Source organism: Emys orbicularis, chromosome 21 (genome assembly GCF_028017835.1).
Source record: "Emys orbicularis isolate rEmyOrb1 chromosome 21, rEmyOrb1.hap1, whole genome shotgun sequence".
NCBI classification, from domain to species: Eukaryota; Metazoa; Chordata; order Testudines; family Emydidae; genus Emys; species Emys orbicularis.
Window position 1 is genome coordinate 9,217,348 of NC_088703.1, and position 20,363 is coordinate 9,237,710.

General features: G+C 53.7%; 1 protein-coding gene across 1 annotated transcript in view; it reads right to left on the minus strand.

The window, feature by feature from the left end:
• LOC135892886 (uncharacterized) overlaps nt 1–20,363 on the minus strand; it is a gene marked incomplete at its 5' end in the record, with an annotated part of 126,392 nt that overhangs the window by 11,724 nt on the left and 94,305 nt on the right. The window contains 6 exon segments of the mRNA XM_065420654.1: nt 4,056–4,379; nt 6,921–7,250; nt 7,979–8,293; nt 9,100–9,429; nt 10,582–10,911; nt 11,696–12,025. Of these exon segments, the coding sequence (XP_065276726.1) occupies nt 4,056–4,379; nt 6,921–7,250; nt 7,979–8,293; nt 9,100–9,429; nt 10,582–10,911; nt 11,696–12,025 (1,959 nt within the window).

A 20,363-nucleotide genomic window follows, 5' to 3' on the forward strand; every position in this document is an offset into this window, starting at 1 on the left:
TCTTGGAGTCATCGTGGATAGTTCTCTGAAGATGTCCGCGCAGTGTGCAGAGGCGGTCAAAAAAGCAAACAGGATGTTAGGGATCATTAAAAAGGGGATAGAGAATAAGACTGAGAATATATTATTGCCCTTATATAAATCGATGGTACGCCCACATCTCGAATACTGCATACAGATGTGGTCTTCTCATCTCAAAAAAGATATACTGGCACTAGAAAAGGTTCAGAAAAGGGCAACTAAAATGATTAGGGGTTTGGAACGGGTCCCATATGAGGAGACATTAAAGAGGCTAGGACTCTTCAGCTTGGAAAAGAGGAGACTAAGGATATGATAGAGGTATATAAAATCATGAGTGATGTGGAGAAAGTGGATAAGGAAAAGTTATTTACTTATTCCCATAATACAAGAACTAGGGGTCACCAAATGAAATTAATAGGCAGCAGGTTTAAAACAAATACAAGGAAGTTCTTCTTCACGCAACGCACAGTCAACTTGTGGAACTCCTTACCTGAGGAGGTTGTGAAGGCTAGGACTATAACAGCATTTAAAAGAGAACTGGATAAATTCATGGTGGTGAAGTCCATTAATGGCTATTAGCCAGGATGGGTAAGGAATGGTGTCCCTAGCCTCTGTTTGTCAGAGGGTGGAGATGGATGGCAGGAGAGAGATCACTTGATCATTGCCTGTTGGTCCACTCCTTCTGGGGCATCTGGCATTGGCCACTGTCGGTAGACAGGATACTGGGCTAGATGGACCTTTGGTCTGACCCGGTACGGCCGTTCTTATGTTCTTATGGTGAGTGGCTGGCAGAGCAGCTGCCACCAAAGCAAGCACCCAGACAGCAGAGCGAGCCAGGCGCTCTCCTCCCCACCCCCATGGTGGGAGGTGCAGTCACACAGGCGCACCTCTGAACTCTGGGTCTTCACTAACCAAGGACAACCAGTGTGAGTGGGATGCGGTGGAGGGAGAAAGGAGGGGAACCTTAAAGGAACTTTGGGTTGCTGGACTCTAGAACCTGAGGCAAGACACTGCCCAGTGTACTCTGGGATAGGTGTTTTGCTCATGGTTTTACCTATTTCCGGTGTTTTCCCAAGTTAATGCTGGGTTACTTCCCTCCTTTTATTAAAAAGTTTCTTTTCTGCACTGAAACTCTGTGCTTGCGAGAGGGGAAGCTTTGCCTCGTAGAAGCACCCAGGGGGTGGTGTGTAATAGTCTCAGGTTACTGGCTGGGAACTCAAGCAAGTTCTGTAGTATTGCTGAAAAGGAACCCCTAGAATCCTAGATATTGAATCCAGCCCTGGTCGCTGCTGACTCCACCTGGCAGAAGGGTTACATAGATATCGACTTGTGAAATACGCAAAAGAAGACGACTCCCCCCACTGACATGCAGCCACTTCTGGGGTAGGACAGGGCAGCTGAGAAACAGGACAGGGAAATATTTAGGCTGTGCAGGACAGGAAGTGTCCTGTGTCCAGCTGTTGGGGAAGTTACAGGTTCAGGGCTAATTCCCTGAGATGGAAATCTGCCGGAACACAGTGATTAGGAACCGGACACTTGAGAAATTGGACCTAGATTTTTTGTTTGAGTGAGCGGCTGCAGGCTCCGTTGACACCAAATCCAACCAGTGGAAGCTGCAGTTACCCAGGTCCCCATTGCGTCGCAGAGGAGTCTGGCCCAGGGATAACTAAACGCCAACTGGCAGAGGGCACAGGGATACCTAGAGTTATACAGGGATCCCCTGGATGAGATATATGCACAATAGCTCACCAGAGGTGTTTTGTGAGGTCTCTACCAAGAGCCAGCAGCCCGCTGGTCGACCTAACGGGAGCAAGATGTTTGTATGGGACATAGTTGAAGAGAGATGTAAAATACAGAATATGAGGCTCCAGAAGTGCTGAAGTGAAGCTTGTCACCTGCGCCATGGCAATCCCTTCAGTTGAGCCAATCAGCACATAGAACAAAGCACATCTGAGGAGACAGGCTGTATTCACTGTCTGGGCACAGTGGGGGCCTGAGAATTTACAAAGACAAAGGACCCTGAGCACAAGTCTCCGAAGAGAGACCTCCTCTGGGAAGAGAGAATGGTCTGTACCTACAAAGAAAGAGGAGAGGGGACAAGAGATCCCTTTCAACCAGGAGGCGTCTGACAGCGTTTGTCTCAGGAACAGGAGATCACAGCCAAGCCTGGAGTAAAACCCTGGAAGGACTGTGGGGTGAGTGTTGCTCTACCAGACAGAAAAATATCTCGTTCAATGAGTCTAGGCTCTAGTCAGCGTGGTATGATTTTATTGGCCATGGAACCATTTCTTTCCAACCCTTCTCCTTGGTACCCCTCAAATCTCTACTCTCTGTGTAATCACTTGTCCTTGGTGTGACTATGAAGTGATCTCAGGCTGTGCGTTGATTGGGGCAGAGATGGGAGGTGGAAATGGTCAGATGGGGGCCCTGTTCCTTTGGGAGCAGTGGATCTGTGAGTGCTGTGAATGCCCAGTGGGACAGGGGCTGGGCGCTGCAGGGAGACACGTGGAGGGCTGGGGGTGGAATGTGCCTATTGCCAACCTGGAGAGAGGCCACTCCGCGAGGCCTAGAGGGCACGGCTTGTGTGGCCTGTGGCTGCGGGAGTTGGAGAGCGGCCCCCCAGCGGGCACAGACAAGGCTTCCTCATGTTAGGGGGCCATGGCACCACACTGGGGCCTTAGGACCAGCACAACTGCAAAGGGAGAGCGCCCCCTACTGACACCCAGCCCTCCTCCCTGCAGCACAGGCCCCTTGTCCCCGTACTGGGGCACAGGGGCCAGCACTGACTTCAAGGGGAGAGCGCAGGGCCGGCTCCAGGCACCAGCAAACCAAGCAGGGGCTTGGAGTGGCACATTTTCAGGGGCGGCATTTCAGCCAGCCTCTTTTTTTTTTTTTTTTTGGCGCTTGGGCGGCAAAAGCCTAGAGCCGGCCCCGGCAGCAGCAGCACGTCCTGCACCGGGGGCACCCTGGGGCCACTGCAGTTTGCGTCTGGGAGCAGCGCCCGCACCTTATGGCCGGGCGGGCTCTAAGCGTGGGACACTCGGGCTGGGGGACTGCCCCTCGGGGCACACGGAGCCGCCTGCAGGTGCCGCAGGGTTGCCGCCCCCCCAGTGCCGCAGCAGGGGCTGGGCAAAGCAGCCAGAGCCACCCAGGGACTGTGGCAGGGCGGCCAGGAGCAGCAGCAGCAGCGGGGCCGTAGAGGGCAGGGTGATGCTGTGCGGGGCCCGCGTCCCGCTCTCCGGGGCTCTGCTCCCTTTGGGGCTGCCCTGCCCCAGCTCCTCAGCCCCCTGCCGGGACAGTCCCCCGGCTCTGTCCTCCCCAGCCACGGCCGGTCCTGGAGGCGGGAGCCCCGGCTTGAGGGACCCTGGGCTGAGGTGCGGCCCGGGAGCCCCGCTGCTTACCACGACCCTGCCAGCGCTGGACTGGCTGAAGGCAAGGGGGGAGCAGGCAGAGTCAGCGCTGGTGGGGGGAAGCCCAGCGCTGGGGTGGCATGCGGTGCGCGTGGGGTGGGGGGGAGAGCCCAGAGTTGGGGTGGCAGGGGGTGCAGGTGGGGTGGGATGGGGGGGAGAGCCCAGAGTTTGGGCGGCAGAGGGTGTGGGTGGGGTGGGGTGGGGTGGGGTGGGGGGGAGAGCCCAGGGTTGGGGCGGCAGAGGGTGCGGGTGGGGTGCGGGGGAGAGCCCAGGGTTGGGGTGGCAGGGGGTGAGGGTGGGGGCGGAGAGCCCAGGGCTGGGGTGGGGGGCAGCCAAAACATTTTTTGATTGGGGTGGCAATAAACCTAGAGCCAGCCCTGGGAGAGCGTCCCCTACTGAGCCCCCATGCCGCTTCCTGCAGCACAGGCCTATAGATCTTCACAGGGGAATTAGGGTCATCACATCATGTGAGAGGAGAGCGCCCCCTACTGGAACCGCCATATTGCTCCCTGAAGCATAGGCCCCAAGCACCATGCTGGGGTTAGTAATGGCTGTGAGGGGACAATGCCCCGTAATGAGCTTCCCACCCTGCTCCCTGCAACACGCACAGTGATGGATGAGGGTTACCTGCGCAAATAACACCAGCATCTTCTCCATGGTGACAGTTACTGTCTCCCCAAGGCCGAGCCCTGCATTCGGAAAGGCCAGTTTCTGTCCCTTTGCACTGAACATCGTCCAGCCAGATACGGTCAGTTCCTTGCCCAAATCGACCCCCTCCTGGGGCTGATAACGCCGTCCCGCAGCCCAGCTGCCTGCACACGACTCCAGCATCAGTTATGTCCCAGCTGTCATCACACACGGTTCCCCACTGCTGGTTGTGAAGCACCTCGACCCTCCCAGTGCAGCGATTTGGGCCGTTCACCAGTTGGAGCTGATTTACTTCTGAAATGCCTGAGTCTGCAAATACCCCAAGAGAATAAACACTCAGGGAGGTTCCTGTGCATCTGATCAGTAGTGATGCTGGGGAACGTAGCACCTCCCACTGACGTGTCTGAACAGCCTCCACACACAGCTACCGCCTATCAGGGTTTCACTCCCCACCACTGATATGCAGCCACTGCTGGGGTGCAGCTGAGAAACAGGCAAGAGAAATCTGGCCCAGTCATTTAGGGAGGACAGGGGGAAGAATTCTGCATCCATTCACAATGGTGCCAAATGTTACAGGTTTATGGCTCATCAGCTAAGACACTAATTGGCCAGTGGGTTTAGGGGCCTGATGCTTGACAAAGTGACCCAGGGTCCCTACTCCTTGGGAATGGCTGCAGCCTCCATCTGACATTGAATCTGATCAGCGGGATTCATAGATTCCCAAGGTCCAAAGTGCCCACTGTGACCAGCTAGTCTGACCTCCTGGGTAGCACAGGCCAGAGACCTGCCCCAGAGTAATTCCTAGGGCAGACCTTTCAGACACATCCAATCTTGATTTAAAAATTGCCAGTGAGGGAGGATCCCCCACAGCCCTTGGAAAGATGTTCCAACAGTTAATAATCTCATTGATACAAATTTGCACTTTATCCGTAATCTAAATTTGTCTCTCTTGAACTTCCAGCCATTGGATCTTATTAATCACTTGCCTGTAAGATTAAAGTGTCGTTTATGATCACATTTCTGTTCTTCATGATGGTAATTACAGACTGTGGTCAAGTGACCCCTTCACCTTCTCTTTGTTAAACTAAACAGATTGAGCTGCTTGGGTCTATCACCCCAAGGAAGGTTTCCAAATCATAAAACACCAGGACTAGAAGGGACCTCAGGAGGTCATCTAGTCCCACCCCTTACTCAAAGAAGGACCAATCCCCAGACAGATTTTTACTCCAGTTCCCTAAATAGCCCCCTCAAGGATTGAACTCACAACTCTAAGCTTAATAGGCCAATGCTCAAACCACTGAGCTATCCATCCCCTCAATCAAATGATCCTTTGATCATTCTCATGGCTCTTCTCTGAACCCTCTTAAATTTATCAACATCCTTCCTGAATTGTGGGCACCAGAACTGGACACAAGATTCCAGCAGCGTTCGCACCAGCACCAACTACAGAGGTAAAATAACCTCTCTACAGCTACTCGAGATTCCCCTGTGTGTGCATCCCAGGATTGCATTAGCCATTTTGGTCACAGAGTCACACTGGGAGCTCCTGTTCAGCTGATTATCCACCCCCCACCCCCAAATCTCTCTCAGAGTTACTGTTTCCCAGGAGATTGTCCCCCCTCCTGGAAGTGCGGCCTGTGTTCTGTGTTCCTAGATGTATCATTGAGTTATCATGTACAATGTCAATTTTGCATCATTCTCGTGCAGTGCCAAGTCAAATGCCTTACAGGAATCTAGAGCAGTAGTGGGCAAACTATGGCCTGCAGGCAGGATCCGGCCCCTCAGGGCTTTGAATCCGGCCTGCGGGATTGCCACCCCCGTGGCGCCGTGGGCCCCGCGCCGCTCCCAGAAGCGGCCGAGTGAGGGTAGGGGTCAGAGGGCTCCATGCGCAGCCCTCACCTGTGGATTCCACACTCGAAGCTCCCATTGGCCATGGTTCCCCGTTCCTGGGAGCAGGGCGGGCCCAGGGCAGGCAGGGAGCCTGCCTTAGTGGTGCCACGCCGCTGCTACTCTGAAGCCGCTCCAGGTAAGCGGCGCCAGGCCAGAGCCCGCACTGCAAACCCCTCCCGCATCCTGCACCCCAACCCCCTGCGCTGAGCTCCCTGCTGCATCGCACACCCCACCTGCACCCCAACCCCCTGCACTGAGCCCCCTGCTGCATCCCATACCCCAGCTGCACCCCAACCCCCTCTCCTGACAAGCTTTGGTGCTCACACAGAGCTCTTCTTCAGGTCCGGGCTCGGTGTGGTTGGAAAGCTTGTCTCTCTCACCAACAGAAGTTGGTCCAATAAAAGACATTTCCTCACCCACCTTGTCTCTCTCGTATCCTGGGATCGACATGGCTGCAACTACACTGCATACAAAAATGGCAGATGTCTAAGCACATCAAGGCTATTCCCTCCCATCTCATCAGAATAAGACACCAAGTGAGTCTGACTAGAACTCACTGGTCACAGAGTGCCCACAGTGCTGTAGTTGGTGGGGGGGATCAGAGTGAGCAGAGGTGGGAGAGGGGCTCTCACAGCGACGTATACACCTCAGCCTGCAGCACGGTGCCCTAGCACCACGCTGGGGCATTGGGGTCAGCACTGACTCTGAGAGAGGGCAGCCCCCTCCTGTGGTCCCCAAACTGCTCCCTGCAGAAAGGCCCTTAGATGTGACCTGGGGCCTTGTGGTTACACATAAATCTGCAAGGAGAGCAGCCAAGCTGAGCCCCAGCCCCACTCCCTGCAGCACAGCCTTTTGCATCAGGTGGTGCATTAGGGTCAGGACTCACTGTGAGGGGAGAGCACCTCAGTGAGTCCCCAAACTGCTTTTCACATGGGCATGACGAAGGAGGGTTACCTGAGCACACAACACCGGCATCTTCTCTGTGGTCACAGTTATGGTTCCCCCAAGGGGGAGCCCTGCATTCGGAGAGGGCAGCTTCGGTCCCTGTGCAGTTAACCTCATCCAGCCAAATTGGCCCAGATCCTTGTCCAAATCGACCCCCTCCTGGGGCTGATAACGCTGTGCCACAGCCCAGCTGCCTGCACACGACTCCGGCATCGGTTATGTCCCAGCTGTCATCACACACGGTTCCCCACTGCTGGTTATGAAGCACCTCGACTCTCCCAGCGCAGCGACTTGGGCTGTTCACCAGTCGCACCTCAGCCAGGTGTGGAAGGGCTGAGTCTGCAAACACCCCAAGGGAGTAGTCAGAGAGATTCCTGTGCATCTTATCCCTCCCACTGACAGGTCGAAACAGCCTCAGCACACAGTGACTGACCAACAAGGGCTCACTCCCCACCACAGACATGCTACTACCTCTGGGGTGGAACAGGGCAGCTGAGAGACAGGCTACAGAAAGCTGGCCCAGTAGTTTAGGCAGGAAATGGGGAAGAATTTGTCTTTCTCAGTTACTGCAGGTCTGAAACTTAGGCCTATGAGATTGCCCAAGTAGAGCATAATGTGTCACTGCAGCCAATGGCCCACCAGCAGAGGCCACACCTGCTGACTCATCATAGTCAGGTAACTAGCAGCAGACTGTTGATTGGACACCTTCAGGTACAGAGATTCCTGTTCCCGTTTTACCCCTTATCTGAACAACCCGTTGCTAGGCCGGCTGCTGGCCAGATGCCTGGGACCAGCCCAAGTTCCTGATCCTTGTTCCTGACTCCTGCTTCCTCATCCAGTTACTGTTCCTTGCTCCTGTTACCATCCCTTGTTCCTGACGCTTATTGCCTGGCTCAGGGAGCAGTGTATGTCTCACAGGGACACAGCACACCCTGCAGCACAGCCCCCCAGCACCTCACTAGGGCACTGGGGTCAGCACTGACTCAGACAGGAAAGCAGGGACTGTGCTGAAAGCTTCCCAGCCTGTTCCAGGCAGCACCCCCAGATACGTGAGAGAGGAGGGTTACCTGAGCAAACAACACCGGCATCTTCTCCGTGGTGACAGTTATTGTTTCCCCAAGGCTGAGCCCTGCATTCTGTGAGGGTAGCTTCTGTCCCTGTACAGTTAATGTCGTCCAGCCAGATGGTGTCAGATCCTCTCCCAAAGTGAGCCCCCCCTAGGGCTGATAACGCCGTCCCACAGCCCAGCTGCCTGCACACGACTCCAGCATCAGTTAGGTTCCAGCCATCATCACACACGGTTCCCCACTGATGGTTGTGAAGCACCTCGACTCTCCCAGCGCAGCGATTGGGGCCGTTCACCAGCTGGAGAGGACCTGGGTCTGGAATGACGAAGTCTGCAAATGCAATAAACACTCTAGGAGATTCCTGTACATCTGATCACAAGTGATGCTGATGAATGTATCACCTACCACTGATGGGAGTGACTGGCCTCCTCACACAGCCACTGCATGTCAAGGGCTCAGTCCCCACCACTGACATGCTGCCACTTCGGGGTGGGACAGGGCGGCTGAGAGTCAGGGTACAGAAATATGGTGACTGTGCATGACTGGAACTAGGGGGAAAGATTTGCCTAGTCAGAGCTGCGGGGGATGTTACAGGTTCAGGGGTAATTATCTGTGGTGCAAATTATCCAGCATGGTTGTGCTAGGAACCCAACTCTTGACAAAGTGACCCGAGTTTCTAGTCCCCAGGAGCAGCTGCAAGCTCTGTTTGACACCAAGTCCCACAGCTGGGATCCATGCTTCCCCAGCACCCCATTGTGCCAGAAGGGCGGGAGATCAGAGCGATCAGAGCAGGGAGGGGGCCTCTCACTGTGCCCCACACACCACCCTCTGCAGCTCACACCCCCTAGCTCAACTCCGGGGAATTGTGAGCATCACTGACTGTGAGGAGAGAGCCCCATACCCTGCAGCACAGACCTTTTGTCAGCCAGCGGGAGGACTGGGGTCAGCCCAGACTGCTAGGGGAGAGCGCCCCCTACTGTGTTCCCAACCTGCTCCCTTCAGTACAGGCCCATAGCACAATGCTGGGGCACAGGAACTCAGATGGGGAACCAGGGGCTACACTGAAAGCTTCCTAATCCACTCCCTGCAGCACCCACCATGACAGAAGAGATGAGGCTTACCTGAGCACACAACACCAGCATCTTCTATGTGGTGACAGTTATTGTCTCCCCAAGGCTGAGCCCTGCATTCGGAGAGGGCAGCTTCTGTCCCTGTGCAGTTTACCTCATCCAGCCAGATACGGTCAGTTCCCTGTCCAAACCGAGACCTGTGTGAGGCTGATAACGCCGTCCCACAGCCCAGCTGCCTGCACACGACGCTGGCCTCAGTTAAATCCCAGCTGTCATCACACACGGTTCCCCACTGCTGGTTGTGAAGCACCTCGACTCTCCCAGCGCAGCGACTTGGGCCATTCACAAGTCGGAGTTGAGCCACTTCTGAAATGCCTGAGTCTGCAAACACCCCAAGGGAATAAACACTCAGGGAGGTTCCTGTGCATCTGATCACTAGTGACAATGGAGAATGTAGCGCTTCCCACTTACAGGTCCACACAACAGATACCCATCAAGGGCTCACTCCCCACCACTGACATGCTGTCACCTCTGGGGTGAATCAGGGCAGCTGAGAGACATGCTAGGCAAAGTTGGCCCAGCTGTTTATACAGGAAATTGGAAAGAATTAGGCATCTCCCATGCACTACATGTCTCAAACCCAGGTCCACGACGTTGCCGAACTACAGCCTTACCTGTCACATCACGGTGAAATGAGGGAATAGTAGCTAATGGTCCACCAGCAGAGGCCCACCCACCACAGGCAGGTGACTAGAAGCAGACTGCTGATTGGACACCTCCAGGTGTAAAGCTTCCTGTTCCCATCCTACCCCTTGTCTGAGCAACTCGTTTCTAAGGCTGCTGCTGGCCAGACCCCAGGGACCAGGTTCCTGCCTCCTCGCCCGGTTCCCGCTCCTTCCTCCCATTACCACCCCTTGTTCCTGGCTCCTGCTGCCTGGCCCTGTGCCTGCTCCTTGCTCCCATTACTGCCCCTGGTTCCTGCTTCCTCAGCCTAATTCCAGAGACCAACTCTGACTGTGGCTTGACCTTGGACAAGGCTTCAGACTCTGTTTCTGGCTGTCATATTTTGTGTGATTTCCAACCGTGATCCCGATGCCACCTTGTCTTTGACCACTAGGCCACACTGCCGTGTTACTGGCCCTGACAATGTCCAATCCCATCTACGCCAAGGGTAACATTAGTTAAGTTGCCAATTTCCCGGGACACTGGGGTCAGGAGCCTGATGCTTGGCAAAGTGACCCAGGGTTCCCAGTGAACAGCTACAGGCTCCAGCTGTCACTGAATCTGACTGGGGGGACCAATGGCTACAGAGTGCCAGACTGTGCCATAGCTTGGCACTGGAACTGGAGCGGGCAGAGACGGCGGAAGGTCTCTCACAGGGACACATACACCTCTCCCTGCAGCACAGCCCTCCCAGCACCTCGCTGAGACACTGGGCTCAGCACTGGCTCAGACAGGGAAGCAGGGACTATGCTGAAACCTTCCCAGCCTGTTCCAGGAAGCAGTCCCAGTGATGTGACAGAGGAGGGTTACCTGAGCACACAACACCGGCATCTTCTCTGTGGTGACAGTTATTGTCTCCCCAAGGCCGAGCCCTGCATTCGGTGAGGGCAGCTTCTGTCCCTGTGCAGTTAACCTCATCCAGCCAGATAATGTCAGAACTTCTCCCAAAGTGAGCCCCGCCTGGGGCTGATAACGCCGTCCCACAGCCTAGCTGCCTGCACACGACTCCAGCATCATTTAAGTCCCAGCCATCATCACACACAGTTCCCCACTGATGGTTATGAAGCACCTCGACTCTCCCAGCGCAGCGATTGGGGCCGTTCACCAGTTGGAGAGGACCTGGGTCTGGAATAATCGAGTCTGCAAATGCAATAAATACTCAAGGAGATTCCTGTGCGTCTGATCACAAGTGATGCTGATGACTGTATTGCCTACCACTGATGCGTGTGACTGGCCTCCTGACACAGCCACTGCATGTCAAGGGCTCAGTCCCCACCGCTGACATGCTGCCACTTCTGGGGTGGCACTGGGCAGCTGAGAGTCAGGGCACAGAAATATGGTGACTGTGCATGACAGGAAGTAGGGGGAATGTTTGTCCAGTCAGAGCTGTGGGGGACGTTACAAGTTCAGGAGTAATTATCTGTGGGGCAAATTGTCCTGCATAGTTGAGCTATTAGCCCAACTCTTGACAAAGTGACCTGGGTTTCTAGTCCCCAGGAGTGTCTGCAAGCTCTGTTTGACACCAAGTCCCACAGCTGGGATCCATGCTTACCCAGTGCCCCATTGTGCCAGGGAGGGGTGGGGGATCAGAGCGGGGAGAGGGCCTCTCACTGTGCCCCACACACCACCCTCTGCAGCTCATGCCCCCTAGCTCAGCTCCGGGGAATTCTGAGCGTCACTCACTGTAGGGAGAGAACCTCATACGCTGCAGCACAGACCTTTTGTCAGCCATTGGGAGGACTGGGGTCAGCCCAGACTGCTAGACGAGAGCACCCTCTACTGTGTTCCCAACCTGCTCCCTTCAGTACATGCCCTTAGCACTGTGCTGGGGCACAGGAACTCAGACAGGGAACCAGGGGCTGCGCTGAAAGCTTCCCAATCCACTCCCTGCAGCACCCACCATGACAGAAGAGATGACTCTTACCTGAGCACTTAACACCAGCATCTTCTACGTGGTTACAGTCATGCACTCCCCAAGGCCGAGCCCTGCATTCGGAGAGGGCGGCTTCTGTCCCTGTGCAGTTTACCTCATCCAGCCAGATACGGTCAGTTCCCTGTCCAAACCGAGACCCACGTGGGGCTGATAATGCCGTCCCACAGCCCAGCTGCCTGCACACGACTCTGGCCTCAGTTAAATCCCAGTTGTCATCACACACGGTTCCCCACTGCTGGTTGTGAAGCACCTCGACTCTCCCAGCGCAGCGACTCGGGCCGTTCACCAGTCGGAGCTGAGTTAGTTCTGGGATGCCTGAGTCTGCAAATACCCCAAGGAAATAAACACTCAGGGATGGGCTAGAGGAAAGGAATATGGGACTTTCCCCCTATCCTTTACTCTGGTTCCCATTCAGTCCCTCTGTGGCAGACTGGCTGTCTCAAGATAGGACACTGGGGGGTTCCTCTCTGGAGGTCACCAGCTCTGATCCAGCCCCAGGCAGGGGGGAATGGCTGACTCGTGGGATGGAGAATGGGACACAGGGTCTTTCCCCGCAGGGGACTCTGGCTCCAGTAGTCTGTGCGAGGGGGATGAGCTGATGCAGTACACTGGGGGAAGGAGACCTGGAGCTTTTCCCCTGGAGGGCACCAGATCCCATTTGGTCCCAGCTCAGGCAGGGGCAGTGGCTGGCGTGGGGGGAACAGGCACTGGGCTTTCACGTCTGGGGCCCTGGGTCCAAGCTGGTAGTGAGTGGAAGTCGCAGCCATTGCAGCTCTCTGATGCCCAAAATGTGAAATGAGCTGCTGGGGTTAATTCCCCTCCGTGACAGGACAGGTGTGTGCAGGCCAGGCCAGCCCTCAGTCTGAGCGGCTCCCAGCCGAGGGGCAAAGGGCAAAACTGGTCAGGAGACTGAACTGCCCTTTGCCCGTGCCTGGGCTCCGTCCCCGTCTGCGCCCCGATGACCCTGCCTGACCGGAGCCAACAGTAGCAGCCTCGTGGGGCTGTAGTTCTGCTCCCCAAAGACTCCACTGGGGCTGACTGGGGCTGACTCGGCTCTTCTATATTCCACAGTGCCCGGACAGACAGGGCATGCCCCGTGCTGAACTGAGCACCCTCCTGTAGTGACGGCACCACGGCAGCCCAGCGCCTGGTACCCCACCCCCACATCCCGCAAACCCCAGCTGGCGTCACTCACGGCACCTCCACTCCCCCGTTGCAGGGGTCGGGGCCATGCGCCAGCCCCAGTCAGAGCTGAGCTGAAATGGATCTAACAATAACTAAAGGGAAAAATATCGTTTGGGGCAGATCCTATCCCAGGGTAAATCTGGGGTCACCCCAAACTGAAGCAGCTCATCCAGGAGCTTCCACAGCCCAAATGTAACTTGGACTTGCTAGACAAGGGTGAGTTCTCGAGATGCTGGGTGGCCTGGGTATTTCCACAGGGACCCAACAGCCAGGATGTCCTGCACTCTGCCACACAGTCCACCTTGCTAATAATTCACTGGTGGGGAAAACAGAGGCATGTAGTGAGGCTGAGTCCGGCAGAGGAAAGGTTTGAACCCAGGTCTCCTGTTCTACATTTGAACCACTAGTTTAAATAATCTTAACTCTGCCCTTCCCCTCCCCGATTTATGAGATAGCTGTACACAGAGCTGCACCTTGCAGCATGCACCACACACACACCCAGCACCCTCCGCCTATGTTTGTATTTACCTGCCATGAGGAGTCCTGTCATAGAAGCTGAAAGAAAGCAAAGACATGAGGTAAGTCTCTATCTACATGACTGGACACTTCAGGGATCTCCAAACACTGGCTGATGTAAGCAGTGGCCAGAGTGAGCTCTCCCCTGCCCTCTGTTGATGCACTGGGAGAAAAGGTCTCAGCTGCACATCATATTTCAGTGACACTAGCTACTGACTCTCAGGGAGGTGGATTGCCTACACCGATGGGAGAACGTCTCCTGTAATTTTTCCAGTGCAGATGAGCCCTAAGTAGCCGGCAAAATACAAGACGTGGTGAGCGACGTCAGAACCAATGACGCTGCACCAGCCCTTCCAAACCGAGCCACCTGCTTTCACACTGCCTGCATCACTGAAGGTCTCACACACCCTGCTCCCCTCAGGCATGACTGGGGCTAGTGTCCCCCCACCCTGGAGTGTGACAACCCCACAAGCCCTGTAATTGGATGCAAAAGTGTATTATACTGCTCACCCACTAGGTGGTGATGTGTGTAAAATACCTTATTTTAAGCCAGAGGTGGGAAAACTATGGCCTGCGGGCCACATCCGGCCCACGGGACCCTCCTGCCGGCCCCTGAGCTCCTGGCCCGGGAGGCTAGCCCCCGGCCCTCCCCTGCTGTTCCCCCTCCCCCGCAGCCTCAGCTCACTGCACCGCTGGCAGCGCAATGCTCTGGGCGGCAGGGCTGCGAGCTCCTGGGGCAGCGCAGCTGCAGAGCCCGGCCTGACCTGGTGCTTTGTGGTGCGTGGTGGCGTGACCCTCCAGGCAGCCGGTAAGGGGGCAGGGAGTGGGGGGGGAGGGGGTTGGATAGAGGGCCGGGGAGTTCAGGCTGGTGGGCAGGGGGCAGGGGTGTGGATAGGGGTCAGGGTGGTCAGAGGGTGGGGAACAGGGGGGTTGATTGGGGGCAGTCAGGAAGGAGGGGGGGTTGGAAGGGGTGGCGGAGGGCAGTCAGGGGCAGGGGTTCCGGGGACAGTCAGGGGACAGGGAGAAGGGGTGGTTGGATGGGGCAGAGGTTCTGGGGGGCAGTCAGGAAGGAGAAGAGGGGTTGGATGGGGTGGCGGGGGGCAGTCAGGGGCAGGGGTTCCGGGGACAGTCAGGGGACAGGGAGAAGGGGTGGTTGGATGGGGCAGGGGTCCTGGGGGGCAGTCAGGAAGGAGAAGAGGGGTTGGATTGGGTGGTGGGGGGCAGTCAGGGGCAGGGGTTCCGGGGACAGTCAGGGGACAGGGAGAAGGGGTGGTTGGATGGGGCAGGGGTCCTGGGGGGCAGTCAGGAAGGAGAAGAGGGGTTGGATGGGACAGCGGGAGTCAGTCAGGGGTGGAGGTTCGGGGGGCGGTCAGGGAACGGTGGGGGGGTTGGATGGGGCAGGAGTCCCGGGGGGGCCGTCTGGGGGTGAGAAGCTGGGGGGGCAGATGGGGGCAGGGGCTGGGCCACGTCTGGCTGTTTGAAGAGGCACAGCCTCCCCTAACCGGCCCTCCATACAATTTCCGAAACCCAATGCGGCCCAAAAAGTTTGCCCGCCCCTGTTTTAAGCTGATCTCAGCCATGCCTGGCAGAGCATTAAAGGATCGTGGTATGTAAAAGCAAGCTCTGTGACCAGTCCATGTTTGGTACAGAAGAACATGACATGGCATGTGGAATAAATTAAGAACATAAACAGAAGGAACAAAGCTAGGAAGGTTGCAGGATCTCGTCACTGTGCCACTCTTCAGTGCCCCAGAGAACTTCATCTTTCACAAACTTCACCATGGACAGACTGGAAACAAGATTTCACATTGCTGCCAAGCTGCATAAGGAAACTGGAGATATGCAGGTATCGTCTTTAATGTAGGCTATGGGAAGGAGGCCGAGCATATCTTTAAATCCTTTGACTTTACTGAAGACAGTCACAAAGGTGACTATGAAAGGGCTCTGGCTATGTTCGATGCATACTTTATACCTCAGAGAAATGCAGCTTATGAAGAAGCTTCTTTCCACCAGAGAACTCAAGAACCAGGGGAAAGTTTGGAATATTTTATAAAAGCTCCACATATATTGGGTAAAAACGGTGATTTCAGGAATGCAAAGGTTGAAAATAACCCAATAACCTGCCTGTGTGCGCTAACAGATAAAACATTTCACAGCAGCTCCAACTGAAGAGATTGAACTCTAGCCACAGCTATTCCAATAGCAAACCAGTCTGAATTAGTCAAACAACAGAACCAAAGGCAGGAGCAAATTGTTAAACCTGAAACTAGCTATGGCTTAGCTTAGGCTATGTCTACACTAGCACTTGCTGTGGTATAACTTACGGCGCATAGCGGTGTGAAAAAGCCACCCCCCCCAAGCGATGTAAGTTACACTGACCTAAGCACTGGTATGGACAGCGCTATGTGGGCGGAGGAAGCTCTCCCACTGACATAGTTACTGCCGCTCATGGGGGTGAAGTAGTTAAGCCAACTGGAGAGCTCTCCCGTCATCTCAGAGTGGTTACATTAGAGAGCTTGGCACAGCTGCCTTGCTGCATCTCGGCAGCTGTAAACTCTCTAGTGTAGCTCTTAGAAGCTATAAACAGATATTTGAGTGTTAAAGGTCATTACCATAAAAGGCATGAGGCAGGGAGAGAGAATGCCCAGACTAAGAGGGACAGCCTACATACACTAGGTGTGGAAAAGGTCCTATCCCAAGCGATGATACATGTCCAGCCAGAGGCACATGGGGTAATATTTGCATGAAATATGGATATTTTGCAGCTGTTTGCAGCACCAGAGCAGTTATGGAGCCGATTCAGATTACAGACAATCAAGAGCCGTTGTTTCTGGGATCCATCACTTGTGATGACATGGAACCTGTCTGGAGAGTGAAACTGAATGTTCATGGCAAGACACTTGACTATAAAACTGACTCAGGAGCTAATATTTCAGGCATCTCAGAAGGGACTTAGAATGCCCTTCAACCCCTCTGTGACAGGCTGGGGTGTTCCCATCTAGCACGGGTGAGTGCACCCCAGTCTTCAAGCTGTCCGTTCTCTCAAGACAATGCGTCCCAGTGGATAAAGTCAATAGGGATGCCCTTGTCGGTAGGGTAGTGAGGCCCAGTGACCTGAGCCCATAGGATTTCCCTGAGCCACAGGACAGAAAAGTCTAGTGGCCTGAGTCAATAAGGTTTGCCCTGGTCCATGGGGTGGTAAGGCCTTGCGGCCAGAGTCAATGGGTTTGTCCTAATCCTCAGGGCAGGAAGGCTTATTGGCCGGAGTGGGGATTTGGCTGCCTTCCAGAGGTGAGTGGCAGCCATTTTAGGGGGACCTTGGCCCTCCCTGCTCCACTCGGTCCCAGCCCAGGACACTGGTAGTGGAGAGTAGGCTTGATACACGCTGACTGCTGTAGGGACAATGGCTAGTCCTTCCATGGGATACTTCCTACTGTGACTCCTGCAGTCTTGGTCTAGACATCCTCTGGGTCTCTGGTCTCCCTGGACTGTGCTGCTCCCGGTGGCTCCGACCTCCGAGTGGTGTCCTTAGGTACCTGAGCATCTGCCTGGGTCTCAGCACCTCTGGCTCCTGCAGTCTGGGGCTTCGACAACTCCCGGGCTGAAGCCTGGGGCGTGAGTCCTTCCTCTCCAGCGGTCTGCCCTGACTGAGCTGTCCTGCTCCCTTTTATAGAAGTGCTACACTTGGTGCATGCCTGGTAGGGACTTGGGGGTGTGGCCTCTTCCACTCACAGTGAGGAATTAACCCTTCCCCATTCGGTTCGGTGTGAGTGCACCCTGTCACATCCTCCCATAGCTGAAGTCAGCTGAGGGCTTTGACTAGCCCTGGAGGTACTCTTAAATGCATGGGACAGTTCACCACAGAAACAACTTACTAAGTCAAAAGCTTTGCATTCAGAGCGCATGTGATCAAAGAACCACAGACCATCAACCTTCTCAGCAGCAGCCTGTCAGCCACGATGGGCTTAGTGAGAAAGGTGGAAGAACTCACTGAAGGATTTGATGATATAACACAAAATCAACCTGTGGAACTCTTTGCCAGGGGATGTTGTGAAGGACCAAACTATAACAGGGTTCAAAAGAGAACTAGAGAAGTTCAGGGAGGATAGGTCCACCAAAGACTATTAGCGAGGATGGGCAGGGATGTTATCCATAGCCTCTTTTTGCCAGAAGCTGGGAATGGGTGATAGGGGATGGATCACTTGATGATTACCTATTCTGTTCATTCCCTCAGGGGCACCTAGCATTGGGCATTGTTGGAAGATAAGATACTGGGCTAGATGGACCATTGCTCTGATCTAGTATGTCCGTTTTATGTTCTTATGATATTGGGCTTTTGAAAGGAGATCCAGTACAAATCAACTTAAGAGACATTGCTGAACCGTACAATGTACAAACATTTCTACCAGAGAAACCTTGCAGAGACTAGCTGCAGATTTATGGAAATTCAGAGGTTGTCATTACCCAGTCATCCTGGACTATTTTTCCAGGTATATAGAGATAATGTACTTGAAAGACATGTCACAGTGTTATGGAGAAACTGAAGTGCACCTTTGCTCACTTTGGTATTCCAGAGCAACTAATGACAGACAACAGACCACAATTCACTGCAGCAGAATTTGTCATTCCAAACTAAATATGATTTTGCTCTTATTGTGAGCCTCCCACATTACCCCAAGTGAATGGAGAAGCTGAAAGAGCTGTACAGACAGCCAAGAAAATCCTACAGCAGGAAGACCCATTCCTTGCTTTTCTGAGTTACAGATTAACACCAATAGCAGCTGCTGGATATAGTCCCGCACAACTCTTGATGGGAAAACAACTCTGAACGACTTGTCCAAATTTGGAAAAGAACCTATCTCCAAAGGGGCCAGACATGAAGAGAGTCGCCAGATCGTATAGAAAGGCTAAACTGATCTTATTGTAATGGCATTAGGGGCGGGTTATTGTAAAATGGGACCCTACTTCACCCTAAGTTATCTTGGTGAGAAGCAACCCATCTCTCACCAACCCTACTGTTACCCAGAGGAACAGGCTGAGCATGGTGCAATGTCTTTGGAAAGGGGAGGGACACTAGTAACTCCAGGGGACTTCCTTCCCCCAAGTTACCTAGCAATTTGCCTTCTGCGATCCCAGAACACCTTGGGATGGGGTTTAAGGCTGCAAGCCAATTACCAGATGGAGGGAAGTTATTATTCCCCTCTGTTCGGCACTGGTGAGGCCACATCTGGAGTATTGCATCTAGTTTTGGGACCCCTACTACAGAAAGGATGTGGACAAATTGGAGAGAGTCCAGTGGAGGTCAACGGAAATGATTAGGGGGCTTAGGTACATGACTTATGAGGAGAGGCTGAGGGAACTGGTCTAATTTAGTCTGCAGAAGAGAAGAGTGAGGTGGGATTTGATAGCAGCCTTCAATTACCTGAAGGGGGGTTCCAAAGAGGATGGAGCTCAGCTTTTCTCAGTGGTGGCAGATGACAGAACAAGGAGCAATTGTCTCAAATTGCAGTGGGGGAGGTCTACGTTGGATATTAGGAAAAATATTTCACTAGGAGGGTGGTGAAGGACTGGAATGGGTTACCTAGTGAGGTGGTGGAATCTCCATCGTTAGACGTTTTTAAGGCCCGGCATCACAAAGCCCTGTCTGGGATGATTTATTTGGTGTTAGTCCTGCTTTGACCTCCTTAGTTCTCTTACAGCCCTAATCTTCTATGATTCTGTGATACATCATGGCTAATAAGTATGTAATGAACCAATGTGCTACATTCATTCTAATGAATGAATTCTTCACCAGACTTGGAATCCCAGTGGGGTCCCAGTGGCGCTCCTCTCAAATCAAGGGAGAAACTTTGAATGCGAAGTGTTTTAGCAGCTTTGTGAGATCCTATGGGCTCCACAAAACCTGCCCCAGCCCCGCACCCAGCACAGTGTGATAGGATGGTAGAAAGTTTCAGTCGGACTCAGGGGGTTTTACAGATTCATAGATTTCTAGGCCAAAAGGGACCACTGTCATCATCTAGTCTGAGTCCTGTATAGCACAGGCCAGAGACCTGCCCTGAAATCATTCCTAGAGCAGATTGTTTAGAAAAACATCCAATCGTGAGTTAAAAGCTGACAGTGATGGAGAATCCACCACGACCCTTGATAAATGAGTCATTTCCAGCCTCAATTTGTCTAGCTTCAACTTCCAGGTATTGTCTCTTGTTCCCCCTTTCTCTACTAGATTGAAGAACCCATTAAGAAATACTTGTTCCATGAGTAGATACTCACAGACTGTGATCAAGTCGGGGGGAGGGATAGCTCAGTGGTTTGAGCATTGGCCTGTTAAACCCAGGGTTGAGTTCAATCTTTGAAGGGGCAATTTGGGGCAAAAATCTGTCTGGGGATGGGTCCTGCTTTGAGCAGGGGGTTGGACTAGATACCTCCTGAGGTCCCTTCCAACCCTGATATTCTATGATTCTTAACCTTCTCTTTGTTAAGATCAAGCTCTTTGAATCCATCATTATAAAGAAAGGTCTTCTAATCCTTTCCACATTCTCAAGGCTCTTCTCTGAGCCCTCTCCAATTCTTCAACCTCTTTCTTGAACTGGGGACACCAGAACTGGATACAGGATTCCAGCAGCGGTCACACCAGTACCAAATGCGGAGGTAAAATAAACTATCTACTTGTACTCGAAATTCCCTTGGTCACACAACCTATGATCACAGCAGATCTGTTGGCCACAGTGTCACACACACACTGGGAGCTCATGTTCATCCACCGTGACCCCATACCTATTTCAGAGTCATTACTTCCCAGGAGAGAGTTCAATATGTAAGTATGGCCAATGTTCTTGGTCCCTAGACGTATACATTTGCATGTAGCTCTATTAAAATGCATATTGTTCTCTTGCACCCAGTTTACAAAGTGCCCAGATCTCTCAACCAATAACCTGTCCTCTTCATTATTTACCACTCC